This window comes from Erythranthe guttata, chromosome 11, assembly GCF_056151865.1.
Source record: "Erythranthe guttata isolate IM_541 chromosome 11, IM_541, whole genome shotgun sequence".
NCBI classification, from domain to species: Eukaryota; Viridiplantae; Streptophyta; class Magnoliopsida; order Lamiales; family Phrymaceae; genus Erythranthe; species Erythranthe guttata.
In genome coordinates, this window is record NC_142543.1 from 17,183,779 (window position 1) to 17,198,636 (window position 14,858).

The window sequence follows — 14,858 nt, forward strand, 5'->3', positions numbered from 1 at the left end:
AATACGCATTGTAGTATTGCTCAGTTAATAGGACGTACCTTAGTAAAATGAGTAAAACCTCTATTTATATGTCGTTTATTGGGTTGGGTTTGCTTTGTTGGGCCCAAGCCTTACTTGAAGGTGTTTGGGTCTCGGTGATATTGGTCTTCGATATTGGGCTCGTGGCCCAGTAGGTAAATACCTTGTAGGCCCATTGGGTTGGCCCAATTAGGCATATCATTAAGCCCCCCACTCTCGAGTCGATGTGGGGGCCATGTCGAAATGGGTTCTCAATCGTGTCGAGAGTGAAAATTGTAGTGTTCGTTCTTTGGCATATGGCCTGATGGTGTGCGAAAATGCATTGGAGCGTGTGTCGGAGGGGCGTGAATGCGCGTTGGCGCGTAGCGCGACTAAGTTGTCGCTATGTAAGTTATTTGAGTCGTCAGTGTTGTCCCGCGACGATGTAGTAGCGAATTGTCTCCTCGTGGGAGTTGTCTCGTCGCGGGGTAATATAGTTGATCGAGTTATCTCCTCGTGGGAGTTGTTTCGCGATAATGTGGTAGCACGGATCAAGTAATCTCCTCGTGGGAGTTGTTTCGCGATAATGTGGTAGCACGGATCAAGTAATCTCCTCGTGGGAGTTGTCTCGTCGTGGGGTAATAGAGTTGATCGAGTTATCTCCTCGTGGGAGTTGTCTCGTGATAATGTAGTAGCACGGAGCTAGTATTCTCCTCGTGGGAGTTGTTATTTATCGACATTGTCAATGTTTTGACGCGTTGCTTGTATGTGTTTATATATAGCCTTGTGCGTGATGTACTTGAGGAGGGGATCAGGCTCTCAAGAGTTTTTTTTATGGGGATCGTGCCCCTTGTTAGACCTCGTGGGTCGTAAGTATGTTTGGACCGTGGCCACGTTTTAATGAAGGACCCATCGAAAACAAGTAGATAAATTTTGAGTAATCAAGCTGGCCAGGCTATATAGATTCTCATAATATCTCTAAGTGTTTCTAGGGTCGTAATCGTGCTAACTTGAGCTTGCGATTATGTAGTGCATTGCGAGCGAGTTGTCTCTTCAAGAGAGTTGTCTTGCAGCGAAGTTGTAGAAGCATTGGATGACGCGCGATTGAGGAGCGTGCGGATTGAGGTTGCTCTGAGCGAGTTGTCTCCTCGTGGGAGTTATCTCGTTGTCGTTATGAGACCCGAGGGAGTTGGCTCCTCGTGGGAGTTATCTCACAACGGGTTATAAGACGGAGCGAGTGGTCTCCTCGTGGGAGTTATCTCGCTATGGTTTCGTAGACCCGAGGGAGTTGGCTCCTCGTGGGAGTTGTCTCGCTGCGGGTTGTAGGACGGAGCGAGTTATCTCCTCGTGGGAGTTGTCCCGCTACGGGTTGTAGTTCCGAGCGAGTTGGCTCCTCGTGGGAGTTGTCTCGCTACGGGTTCGTAATACCGATGGAGTTGACTCCTCATGGGAGTTGTCTCGCAACGAGTGTGTAGGGCCGAGCGAGTTTGCTCCTCGTGGGAGTTATCTCGCTATGGCGTTGAGACCCGAGGGAGTTGGCTCCTCGTGGGAGTTGCCTCGCGACGGGTTATAGGACAGAGCGAGTATTCTCCTCGTGGGAGTTAACTCGCTATGGTTTCGTAGACCCGAGGGAGTTGGCTCCTCGTGGGAGTTGTCTCGCTGCGGGTGGTAGTACTGAGCGAGTTGGCTTCTCGTGGAAGTTGTCTCGCAAGCCCCCCACTCTCGAGACGATGTGGGAGCCAAGTCGAAAGGGGTACCGGATCGTATTGAGAGTAGATCGGTGTTGTAGTCTTGCGTTAATCGTTGGCATGGCGTGGAGAAATAATTTTTTTTTATTTTCCATTTGATAACGAACGTTATTTGGTAGGTGCGGTAAAGAGCTCGCGGAATTTGGTGGAGCGCATTGAAATTCTCGTGCGATTTGGAGAAGCGAGTCAAAATCTACGCGCAATTTGGTGGAGGGCGGTGAAAGTTGAGTCCAATTACATGGGAGCGCGCTCTCCAAGGAGGCCTTGGGAGGCGCGCGCGCGTGCATGGGAAGGCGCGCGCGCGTGTGAGGTACTTTTTCCTTTTTTTTTTTCTGACGCGCGCGTGCTTTGCACGCGCGTGCGTCAGGCGCGTGTTCGCCACGCGCGCGTGCTGTGCACGCGCGCCTCTCTTTTTTTTTTTTTTTTTTTTTTTTTTTTTTTTTTTTTTGACGCGCGCGTCAGGAGCGTGTTCTCCACGCGCGCGTGCTGTGCACGCGCGCCATCCCTTTTTTTTTTTTTTTTAATGGAGCCGCGCGCGCGGCTTGGCTCGGCTCGCGCGCGCGGCTCGGCTGTGGCTCCTCCTTTTTTTCTTTTTTCTTTTTTCTTTCTTCTTCTAATTCTTCTTCTATTACTCTCTTTTTTCTTCTTCTTGTTCTTGTATTTTTTCATCTTCTTTTTTCTTCTTCTTTCTTCTCTTTTTTCATCTTCTTATTTTTTCATCTTCTTCGTTGATTTTTTATTTTTTTTTTATTTGGTTGATATCACCCCCTTGGGGATGTTCTATTTTTTGAATAGGGAGATTACCCTCGTTCCTTGAGATGGGATGTGCACCCCCTTGGGGATGTTCTATTTTTTGAGTAGGGAGATTATCCTCGTTCCTTGAGATGGGATGTGCGCCCCCTTGGGGATGTTCTATTTTTTGAGTAGGGAGATTATCCTCGTTCCTTGAGATGGGATGTGCACCCCCTTGGGGATGTTCTATTTTTTGAGTAGGGAGATTATACTCGTTCCTTGAGATGGGATGTGCACCCCCTTGGGGATGTTCTATTTTTTGAGTAGGGAGATTATCCTCGTTCCTTGAGGTGGGATGTGAATCCACTTAGGATGATGCCCAACCTTAGGATGGGGATAACTGCCCACTGTAGGATGAGGCGCTCGAGACCTATGGTCTGAGGTGGATGCGCACGGTTGTGCCATTGGTTCGCGCGTGCGCGTCTGACCCTTTTTTCTGTTTTTGAAGTAAGGACGTGAAACACTTGGTGGGATGTGAAACCCCTTGGGATGAGATGAGATGAGATGCCCTACTTTAGGATGGGATAGCCCCCCATTTAGGATGAGGCGATCACGAACATCTGGGGTGAGATGCCCGACCTTGGCGATATATGGTGCCACTGATTCAGTGGCAGCACGAGTTGAATCTTCCGTGATCATACGCTGAAGGTCTTCTTCGGTTATCTGAACCGTTAGAAGTAAGTAGAAATTGATCATGTTGAGGACCCAGTGGGGCCTCACGAGGAGGAGCGTTGGCTCCTGCTATGACGAATGAAATGTTTTGTGGGCGATGTGAAACCCCAGGGAGTCGATAACCCTTGGTGAACGAAATATTTTGGGGGCAGATGTAAGCCCCCAGGGAGTCGATAACCCTTGGCGAACGAGATATTTTGGGGGCGATGTAAGCCCCCAGGGGGTCGATAACCCTTGGCGAACGAGATATTTTGGGGGCGATGTAAGCCCCCAGGGAGTCGATAACCCTTGGCGAGCGAAATATTTTGGGGGCAGATGTAAGCCCCCAGGGAGTCGATAACCCTTGGCGAGCGAAATATTTTGGGGGCAGATGTAAGCCCCCAGGGAGTCGATAACCGTTGGCGAGCGAGATATTTTGGGGGCAGATGTAAGCCCCCAGTGAGTCGATGGCGGTGGTGCCATAGGTGGCTCTACATGTGGAGCAGGTGCTGGTATCGCATTGGGAGCATTTGCTCCCATCGTGGCGATATATTGGATCACGGCCTTTGTGGCAACGCGAGTTGAAGCTTCTGCTGTCATGCGTTGAAGCGCATCCTCAGTTATTTGAACCATTCGAGGAGCAGAGAGTGGTGGATCGGCGAGTGGTGGGTCCCGAGGGGGATCACCTGAACCTCGCGAGGCGGATCCATGGGACGTGGAGGAGGTGGCAAGCCAGAGCCTCCACGAGGTGGGAGGTCGTTAGCTGTGTCATTTTCTCTCCGAGCAGACGCCTCAAGAGGATCTTGTTGGCTACGTGATCTGGTTTGCATCGTTCCCACAGACGGCGCCAAAATAATGATGCTAAAATGTAGATCACCTGGGGTAGTGTAGAAAATGAACTGGGAGAGCAAAGCAGATCAGTAGCTTGACAACTTGATGATCCTGAGGTACCTGCGATCATAGAACACATGAACTAAGCCGGGGGTTGATCCGGCGGAAACCCCTCCGACGCTCAAGTCAGACGTGCTGATCATAGAAATAGTCCAGAGAATACGCATTGTAGTATTGCTCAGTTAATAGGACGTACCTTAGTAAAATGAGTAAAACCTCTATTTATATGTCGTTTATTGGGTTGGGTTTGCTTTGTTGGGCCCAAGCCTTACTTGAAGGTGTTTGGGTCTCGGTGATATTGGTCTTCGATATTGGGCTCGTGGCCCAGTAGGTAAATACCTTGTAGGCCCATTGGGTTGGCCCAATTAGGCATATCAAGGTATCTAAAATTCAAAATGTGATTATTTCATGCATAACTTTGTCACACGGCATCCAATCTAGCGAATTTTAAACCATAATTTAACTAATTCAGAATATTTTGACCCCAACGCGATTTTGACCGTCGCAACCATTGACCGACATTTTTTTCTGTGTTGATTGGACCGATCGATCAACACAATAATATTACTGTGTTGTACATTAATATCAATTTATATTTTTAACTTTTTTTTTCATTTTTTTACCGGGTCAAAACATTAATATTATTATCTAACATAATAATATTAATTACTTTGTTACTCAATAATATTATTTTTAATCTAAATTATTTTTTTTATTGTGTTGACCGATGAGCATAATAATATTAATTTAATTTAATTACTTTGTTACACAATAATATTATTTTTTAATCTAAATTATTTTTTATTGTGTTGACGATGAGCACAATAATATTAATTTAATTTTTCTTTAAAATTATTGCATTATACAATAATATTAATGTGTTGCGCTGAAAAGAAAAAGTCAACAGCGTTAACAGGCGGTTAACAACAGCAAAAAATTCCAAAAAAAAAAACAAAATCAACTGCTGAAAAAAATCAAAAAAATAAAATAAAGGTGCAAATTGCAATAGAGCCCACCAAATAAGAACTCAATGACAAAACCAAAGATATCACTTGAGATTTTAACAATGAAAACCACACTTGAACAATATATAAGGTGGGGAAATTCTTGTCCAATAAAAAAACAAATATGTACACAAGCAATAGAGCACCTTATTTCCATCAACTGATTATTTTCAGAATTTATTTACACCAGCAAAATAAAAATGGAAAAATCTAGAAAATTTAACGACGTTCGTGGTGAACCAATCAACAGCAAGATATGTCGAGTTTCCGTTCAGTCCTCGGTCGACGTAAGCCTAACACTGATACCCTGAAGAATTGTACTTAATTAGATTTCTCTAAAATGAGAGAGTTTAAGAAGGTGAATATGTGTAGTGTAGAAAAATCAAGAAACGGAGCAAAATAAATTAGAGTTTGCGGGGCGTTGAAGTCGGAACACATACGAGGCTCTCATAGTGCGTATATCCAATATAACGAGTAAAGAAAATATTTACGAACTATTGTTCGAATAAAACAATGGACGAACCCGTTTGTTTTCACCCGAAGAAAGCTTCATTTGTTCGTAATCTTAATTCAGAAAAAAAAAAAAAAAAAAACGGATACACGAGATTTTCCAATACAACTAAGAAACAAAGATTCATAAGAGAATTCCGAAAATCATTCTACGCCAATCGAGGAAATTAACATGGCAAATCAAAGATTCGTCTTTTAGCTCTTGCTTAATCAAATGCTTCACATATACATCTCAAATCAAGATCAAATTAACAGGGTTTTGAAAAGAAACGACAATCCCTTTTCATCCGTATTTAGAAACCGAGAGTTGTCAATTATATGCCAAATACTACCACAAACAAAGGCATTCATTCATACAACAATCGAGCAAACTAACATAGCAAAACAATAATATCAATCGTAATTCATATAAAAAAGCCCTAGACTTACCAGCAGAATAACCATTTCGAACGTTCTTAGCAGAAATCAAGAACTTAGCACTATACTCCTCCTTTTTCCCCTCCAATTCTTGATTTCTATAGCAAGGCACCAAAACAGCAAAACTATCCTCGTCGTCGCTCTGAAAATCGGGGGCGTGCGGCTCGAGCCACCCGATCGACCAATCAGAGTCGTCGGATTCCGACCCCGATAAACAAGCACCATCTGACGGAACTAACACCACATCGTACTCTCTGTCTATCTTACTGATTCTATCTTCCCTACTCTTCCATTTCCTCTTCGACTTTCTACTCGAGCCCGACGAGGGCATTCTCGTAATATCGCCCCCCTTCATTAATTTCAGAGCTTCTGTCTCTCTCTCTCCTCTCAACCCTAAACCCCATTCACCCAACGAATTTAATGAATTTATTAACCCACCATTAGAGACTTTCTCTTTGTCTTTCCCACCCAACCATAACCAAGAAATTCTAGTGAAAGAAAGAGCCATCTTACAATTTCAAATCAACCCCCAAACCCTAAAATATCAAAACACGAATTAATTACAGATATAAAGTCAATTGATTAACCAATAGTCCCTTCAAACACTCTCGCGAATGAAAATTTGAAGAGTTGCAACGAATTTTCAACAGTTATTGTACTTAATTTAAGCAGATGCCCCAATTCCGCAAAAAAAAAAATCAAAAAAAAAAAAACTTTTTTTTTACTGATTGAAGAGAATGATCATGTTAAAAGAAGACGCTTTAATCCGTGTCGTCAATCGCCGGTTGGGTTTAATTTACTGTAAAATTGACCGGATTCAGGTGAAGATCGGACGGAAACACCGCCGGAAAATCCGGAATTGAAGAAGCAAAACGGCAGATACAGTTTTCCTCTCGAGTAACAAGAAAAACAATTGACGGAGAAAAACAAGGGTTTGAAAATTCGTAGAGAACTGTATCTCTCTTAAAACGATTCAATTTCTGCTGATTGATGACTCCTCTCTGACTTTCTCTCTCTTCTATCTCATTTTTTAGGAGAGAGAAACCAACTGAAAGTCTTGTGGGGCCTTTTTGTATTTGTTTACTTTCAGAAAATTACAGATTGGACCCTGATTTCTATTGTTTATACAAAACTTACCTTTTAGTTTAGAAAAAATTCTATATCGACCCTGTTCTCTTTTAGATAATATATATTTTGATTTTTTTTTTAAATTACAAGAAATTTTATTATTGCTGAGATGTAATAAACAGCATAACCATAATAAATCAAGAATCATTTTATCTCATGGTTTGACTTTGGATTAAATAAAGTTGTTATATAATGGTAAGTTATTTTTTCTTTTTGTTTATTTCCATTAGTTTGATGTGATGGGATATTAAATTAACCACTGGGAATATAAATTGTGGCATAAGGAGAATGGACATTGGAAATTTAGTTTTAAAAACCAAGAAAATTATTCTAGAGCATAATCATTTTTTCATATTAATTATCATAGTTTATTATTTGGATAACTTAGGAGTGTTGAGTGTAGATTTTACACTCCGAATTATATTTTCTTACGCGAATTGCTGTGAGATTTTATCGCTAGGATGGTGCTTAACGACTCATTTATGTGATTTAAGTGCAAGTTGGTGAATCGGACGTTAGAAGCGCAAAACAGCTTAAAAACGGACAAGAATGGAAAAATCGGCAGAAGTATATCAAGGGAGGCTAGGGACGGTTGTCCCAATATTGTACTAGAATCTCAGACGGTCGTCTGACTAGAGAAGCATAAGAAAAAGGCCACACATTTTTTAGATGGCCGTCCCAATTTTGTGTTGAAATCTCAAACAGTCGTCTGAGACTCTGATTCTACACGATAAAGAAGTTTAAACTGCAGAATGAAGCTCTTACCTATTTGATCAAGTTTTAACCATTGTATAAGAGAATTTATCAATGAAATTAGGGATCCAAACACGGAATTTTAAAGCAACTAGCGATGCGCGAAGAACAAAAATTCACGAGTACTCAATAATAGTTTTTCTTCTTTCTTCTATAATTTCTATTTTATTTATCCCCAAACTTATGAGTAGCTAAGTTCTAATTACAAAGTGAAAAGAACCGGCTTGAGAAATTATAGAATTCATGTCTTCCTCAAATGAATGGTCTGTTTGGTTAAATTTATTTTAAACGACTGGTAAATTCTTACGTCTGATAAGATGTTTTAAGAAATGATAAACTGTTACATCTTATTTTTAGAATTAATTTTTATACTGTTTGGTTAATGAGCTTATTTGCTATTTTTGTTCATTATAAGATCTTAAATAAAAAGATGGGGTAAATGTAATATCTTATTTGCTCTCCAATATCTTATTTATTTAAAAGAGCTTATAAGCTCTTAAACATCTTATAAGTTTAGCCAAACACCCTTTAAATCATTTACAGAAAAATCGAACTAAATTCTATAACGTATCTCGATTTATACTATGCTATACCGGGTACATCAGGTAGATCTCATCCATATACACACAAATACACACACTTACATTGGTGTGTGTGCAGATTAATAGTAAAAAAACATCCGATGTAACTCTCACCGGGTGACCAACCCTCATTAGGAGAGTTGGTACCTAGCCTTTACCAATAGGGTAACGGTCTAGGGTTCGAGTCCCCCCCCACCCCTATTTCCCCTTGTAATGGACTTGAATTTATTCAAAAAAAAAAAAAAAACTCTCACCGGGTGTAGCATAAAAATAACCAGTAATTGTTAGTCCATTCATTATTATAAAATGGACGAACATACCAATGTAATTGTTATCTTCTCGAAAGAAAAAAAAACTCAAGTTTAGAAAAAAAAAAAAAAAAAAAAAAAAAAAAAAATGATCTCATGTAATACTTGGCTCCTAAAAATTTCTTCGACCCTGTCCAAAATCATGACGGGTCGGGTTGAAATTGTGCCCCTTAATAAGTGAAATATTCAGAACTCGGGTCAAAGTCCGGTTCGAAACGGACTATCCATATTCGATATCATCTCAAAAGGCCAACCCGGTTACCTTCATTATGGGCTTCAAGTCTAACGGCTAGTAGGCCTACACTCCTAGTAAATAGTAACGGGAAAGCCATCAAATATTATTAAAAAATAAATAAATAAAAAATAAGTAAATCAGAACCCAACGCCGTTAAACCGATAAACGACCACTTCCTCGAACGCATTCAAACCCCAACGGCTATATCTCTCTCAAAACAACCTTCTCTTTCACTTTTTTTTCTTGTTCCCCCACTTTCAATTTTTCACCGTTCAAAAATAAATCAAGAAAATTGAGATCAAACCCACAAAAATATCAAGATCACTGACCTCTAATGCGAGCCCTAGTTCTTGTTTTTTTTAATTCAATTTGCGGAAGTGTTCGTTTAGACAATACCCAATTCCAGGTACTTTAATTGAGCTTTTTTTTTTTTTTTTTAATTAGTGGGCATATAATTGATTTTCAAGAATCTTGGGATTTCTATGCTGTTTGAGTTTTTATTATTATGTTTATTTTTATTTTTGTTTAGCTGAAATTTTCAAGAACCTGCACAATTTGAAATTAGTTTCACGGGATCACGAAGAACACTGGACAATTCATGCTAATACAACTATGTTAGAATAATTCTCAAGATTTAGACACTTCTCTCATCTGATTAATGTAAAGCTTCGGTATTTACGAGTGTTTCTTGTAGATTAGTTATGCTATACGAAATACTAGCCGTAGCGATTTCATTGCAAGTGCAGCTCTTTTTGAAGTCGACTGATCGTTAATTCCCTAAGAAGGAATGTTTCGGGTTTCGGGTTTCGGGGTTTCGGGTTTCGGGTTTCGGTTTTGGCTGTCAATTGGTTAATTATAGCAAGATAGTAGAAATTGCAGATTCTTTGGTTCTTTGTAGTTTCAAATATCATTGTCACAATGACATAATAATTTTGTGATTCTTTACGTAAATATTTCCGTACTCGTAAACGTAATTTGTTTTTTGGTTTGTATTTCCCGATTGGTAATCTTTGTCTTAAAAATGCAAACCAGGGCTTTTAGTCTCGATACGTTATTGTGAAGTGAAGAAAAAAAATGGATGCTCTGTGTGAAGAGCTGGATCGAGCAAAAGACGAGATCGAAAATCTGAAAGAGCAATGCCGTGCCAAAGCAGAGTTAGCCGAAAGTTTAAGGCGGGCCCACAATGACCAATTGAGCAAAGATAAGGAGACAAGTTCCAAGTTAGAGAAATTAGCTCATGAACTAACTGAGAAAGATGGTGGATTTTGTGCTGTCAAACAAATGTACGAGGAGTTGAAGTCTAGTTCGACTCAGAAAGAATCGATTATCAAGAATCTCACTTGTCTGAACGAAAAGCTCCGTTCCGAGTTTACTGAGAAGCTTCGCAAGTGCGAAGAAGAGAACAAAGCACTTGCTTCGGCTTTGGATGATTCAAACGCCAAAAACACCGATCAAGAAAAGCAAATCCGCGGGCTGAAAGACGAGATCGAAGGAGTTAAAAAGCTTTTAGCTTTTTCGGAGAAGAAGTGCTTAGAAGCTGAGAATAATACCGAAGCTTCCAAAGAGTTAAAAGTGAGAGAAGATGGCTTCTTTAAATTACAGGAGGAGAAGAGAAAGGTAGAAGACGAGCTCAAATGGAAAAAGGAACAATTTTGCCATTTAGAAGAAGCCCACGACAAGCTTCGAAACCAGCTTCGTACGAGGGAAATCGAGTGGGAGAACAAGGAAGCAATGGCGTTGGCTTTGGATAACGCGAATTCGAAAATTTTCGATCAAGAGCAGCAAATCTCCGCACTGGAACACGAGATTAAAGGATTTAAAAAGATTTTAGATTTTTCCGAGGATAAATCTGAGAATAAGACGAAAGGATTAAAAGGGAGAGATGAAAACGCTTTCTTGAAATTAGAGGAGGAGAAGAAAAAATTCGAAGATCAGCTGAAGTGGAAAAAGGAACAATTCGTTCATTTAGAAGAAGCCCACGAAAAGCTTCGGAATCAGCTCAAGACAAAGGAGAAGGAATGGGAGAAGGAGAAAGCTTCACTTCTTGACGGCATCGCTTCTCTACAAACCAATTTGGAATCACAAACGAGAATTTTGCACGATCTTCAAAGCCGATTCGAAATGTGCAATCAAGCTCTAGCTCATGCAGAAGGCAAGAGAAAGCTTCTTGAAGCTCAGCTTTCGGAATCCAAAACAAGCTTCGACAGTGTTTGTGCTGAATACGATGTGGCGAAGTCGAATTTCGAGAGTTTCAACGCAAAGAGGGATCAAGAAATCGCGAGTTTAAGAAGCTCGTTGAGCACGAAGGATATACTCTACAAAGAAATGGAGTATCAGTTTAAGAAGGTGGATCAAGAAAAGCAAGAGTGTTTGGTTTTGGTGAAAGAACTCCAAGAAGCTCAAATTCGCGAGGCGGGATTTTCTTCGTGCTCGAAGCTTCAAAGCAAGATTAAATTTTTAGAGCGGGCCCACATGGGATGCTCGACGAATCTCAAAGAAAAAGAATCCGAATTGGAGAAACTATCGGAAGAATTGAGTGTGTGCAGATCGGCTTTGAAAAATAGGGATAATTCGTTGAACGAGCTGAAAAAAGAATTGGACGCTTGCGATTCCGTGATACTGAATTTGGAGTTGATAAATCAAGAGACGTCGCTCGCTTTATTGGTACTGAAATCGGAATTTTCGGAAAATATTTACGAGCTGGTGGAAAAGTTAGAGCAAAAGAAAGATGCTCTTAGTCTTGTTCAACAAGATCTCGAAGGAGAAAGAGAGAAAGTGTCGATTTTATTGAGAAAGGTTGAAGCTCTCGAACAAGTGCAAGTTCTACTGCAGAAAGAGGTGAACAGGCTCGAAGAAATGCTCGAGGAGTCAACGAAAAGTCAACTCCTGTCGGAGGAGCAAGTGCTGCAAATACAAAGCGATTTGAGAAAGGTCAACAGCGCCCTCGATAGAGCGAACGAAGAGCTTTACGAGAGATTCTGTGAAGCGAATGAAATCGAGTTTGAGTTGATGATGTGGAAATCGTCGGCTGAAAAGCTGGAAGAGAATCTCGAACGGAATGTTTTAATGCGTAGAGAAGTGGAAGCTTCTCTTATTGCGCAAGTGGAAGTGGAGGTCAACCTTAAGCAAGAAATCGAAGAAAATGAGAAGAGGATAAACGATCTTCAGCAGAAGCTTCTAGAAGAAAAAGACGAGAGGATATACGATTTGCAGAAGCTTGTCGGAACTTTGGAAGAGGAGTTTGAAAACTCGAGCAACTCGTTTTCTTGCAGATTGTCGCAGGTGCAGAAGGAATCGATTTTATTTCGAGAATCTTGGGAAAAGATCAAGACGAACGCGGTGTTAAACGAGGTGGAGATTCAAGAGAAGAATTTGGTGATTGTCGAGCTGGAAAATGATTTACTACAGCAGGAGAGGAAAGCCTGTTTGGATAACAACGAAAAGAAAATACGAGAAATCGAAGAAGTGGAAGAAGTTGAAGAACTGAAGAAGAAAAACGAGAAGTTGGTTAGTTCGGTGAGTTGGATATCGAAGAGAATGGAGCAGCTGAGCGTGGAAGATTGTAAGCTGATGGAAAGTTTGGGAAATATCGTAAACGCCATTGATGAAGGAAAAGACGAAGAATCTGTGAAGGAGAATGTTAACAGCATGAATGTGATGATGTCATCGTCGTCGCCATTGACGAAGAAAGTTGAAGCAAAATGCGACGAACGGTCACCGTTGAGAGCGTTGACAGTTAATACTGTTGGGAAAATTTGAGTTTTTTTTTTTTTTTCGATTTTTTTTTCTGGCTGCTGGTTTGTTCTGTCTGTGTATATATGATTGAATTTGTTCTTTTTGGAATATAATTTATTCCACTCCTGTTATGAATTATTATTAATTATCAGGAAAATGCTAGCTTCTGTTTTTTTTTTTTTAAATTATTTTGGTATACTTTTATTGATTGAATTGTTAAAAAAAATTGTTATTAATATTAGCAAAAATGCCATGTGATGTAATTTGTTTTTAGGGGGGGTGAATTTGCTAAAAATATAAATTACAGGGGTTTTTTGCTATAATAAAAATAGTATAGGCGTTTATTAACAATTAGCTAAAAGGGGTGCCAACTGCAATAAACCCTACCTTTTTTCGTTAGTAGCCAAGTGATAATAGTCTTCTTCCATTATCTTGTATGACCCTCTAAATTACTATTTTGTAAAGCAATAGTATTTATTATGCAATAAGTTTAAGGTTGTGTTTGCAAATGATTATTTAAAAGCAAAAGTTAGTGATTGTGAGTTAAATTAGTTTTAAGTGTTTATTTTTAAAAGTTGAGAGTGTTTGCAAATATTCCGGAAAATGAACTAAAATAGAAAAAACAGGGTTAGGGGTGCTTTTAAAAAAATAGCTTAAAGCAGATTATTTTAAGAGAAGCAAAAGCAAAAGTTAATTTTGCAAACACGTGAAAACAGATTAGGAGCAGAAAAGAAGCTCATAATCACTTTCAAAAAGCGTTTGCCACCTAAGGGTAAATTACAGCCATAATCTTGAGGTAATGTCAAATTATGTAAAAACGTCTCATGTTTGGGTAATTATAACCACTCCCTCAACTATGAATTTTGTTAAACGTTCATCCTTATAGTGTCAAATTTAGCAGAACCTTCTAGATTTCGTGGAATGTTCCCTAGTTTGTGGAAAAGTTCTGATGCACTACAGTCTGATATTTACAAGCCAAGAGACACATCCTGTTTCAAAATCTGGAGTTCGAATGGGATAAAACAGATACAAACTGGAGAATATTACACATAACTAAGAAGATTCCACTAATTTTGGCACCGCAATGGTGGATGTGTAAGAAAATTCATAGTTAAGAGGGTTACTACGATTAGCAAACATGAGAGATTTGTTCCTAAGTTGACATTACCTAAAAGGATGGGCGTAATTTGCAATTTACTCAGGGGTTTTAATGATCTTAATTTTGATAAGTAGACTCACTAAACTAATAATTTTGGTAATTAATAAAGTAATACCTTTAAAAAATATCAGAAAATACATGGGCCAATGACGGCCACCTTCTGAGTTATGGTCAAATTATGAAACTCCCCTTTCGTTTGGATAATTACAGCCACCTTTCCAATTATGTATCATCTTACGAAAATACCCCTCCAGGTAAATTTAGGGATGTTAAATCGATATAACCGAATCGATAATTCGGTACACCAACATTTCATACTGTTTAACGAAGAATATACGATTTGATTTGGTAAATAACCAACATTATGTAAAAATATTTAAAATGAGGAAGGTGGTTGTAATTACACAAACAAAATGAGTTTTTTTATAATTAGGCCATACCTCAGGATTGGCCGTAATTTGCCCTAAAATTCATTGATAAACTAATCGTAAAATAGAAAAAAATATTTATGGTGTATTGTACTTACATATATAAAATACTTTATTGATACAAAAATATCGAGTTAATTTCACTTTGTACCTTTGAAATATAGCATTTTAGCACTTTATACCTTCGAAATAAATTAATAGCACCTTGCACTATCGAAACACAATAAATCACGCATAATGCACTTCGAATGAATTTTTAAAGCTAATAAAGGTAATTTAATATTTCTTGGATGCCAAATGTGAAATCAATTTTTGTATTCATCAATCACTTTGAAACTATACAATGCAAAAATAAAAATACGTCTCATCAACATATTTAAAAAAAAATTATCACAAAAAGTTTTTTATGAAAAATAAAATAAAATATGTTACAGCCATTTCATTATCAAGTTATTTGAAAATAAGATTTTCTTCTAAATATTTCTCCTAATATTTAATAAAAGATCCATCAATATAATAAT

General features: G+C 39.1%; 2 protein-coding genes across 2 annotated transcripts; one reads left to right on the forward strand and one right to left on the reverse strand.

The window, feature by feature from the left end:
* Positions 1-5,137: 5,137 nt before the first annotated feature.
* LOC105955875 (uncharacterized) lies at positions 5,138-7,060 on the reverse strand. The gene is made up of 2 exons (XM_012979673.2): positions 6,023-7,060; positions 5,138-5,390 (listed from the first exon to the last, which is right to left on the reverse strand). The coding sequence occupies exons 1-2, from the start codon at positions 6,516-6,518 to the stop codon at positions 5,377-5,379; spliced, it is 510 nt and encodes a 169-aa protein (XP_012835127.1). The 5' UTR covers positions 6,519-7,060; the 3' UTR covers positions 5,138-5,376.
* Positions 7,061-9,122: 2,062 nt separating this feature from the next.
* Positions 9,123-12,926, forward strand: LOC105955876 (uncharacterized protein At4g38062). Its single transcript, XM_012979675.2, has 2 exons — positions 9,123-9,421; positions 10,048-12,926. The coding sequence occupies exon 2, from the start codon at positions 10,090-10,092 to the stop codon at positions 12,772-12,774; it is 2,685 nt and encodes an 894-aa protein (XP_012835129.1). The 5' UTR covers positions 9,123-9,421; positions 10,048-10,089; the 3' UTR covers positions 12,775-12,926.
* Positions 12,927-14,858: the final 1,932 nt, after the last annotated feature.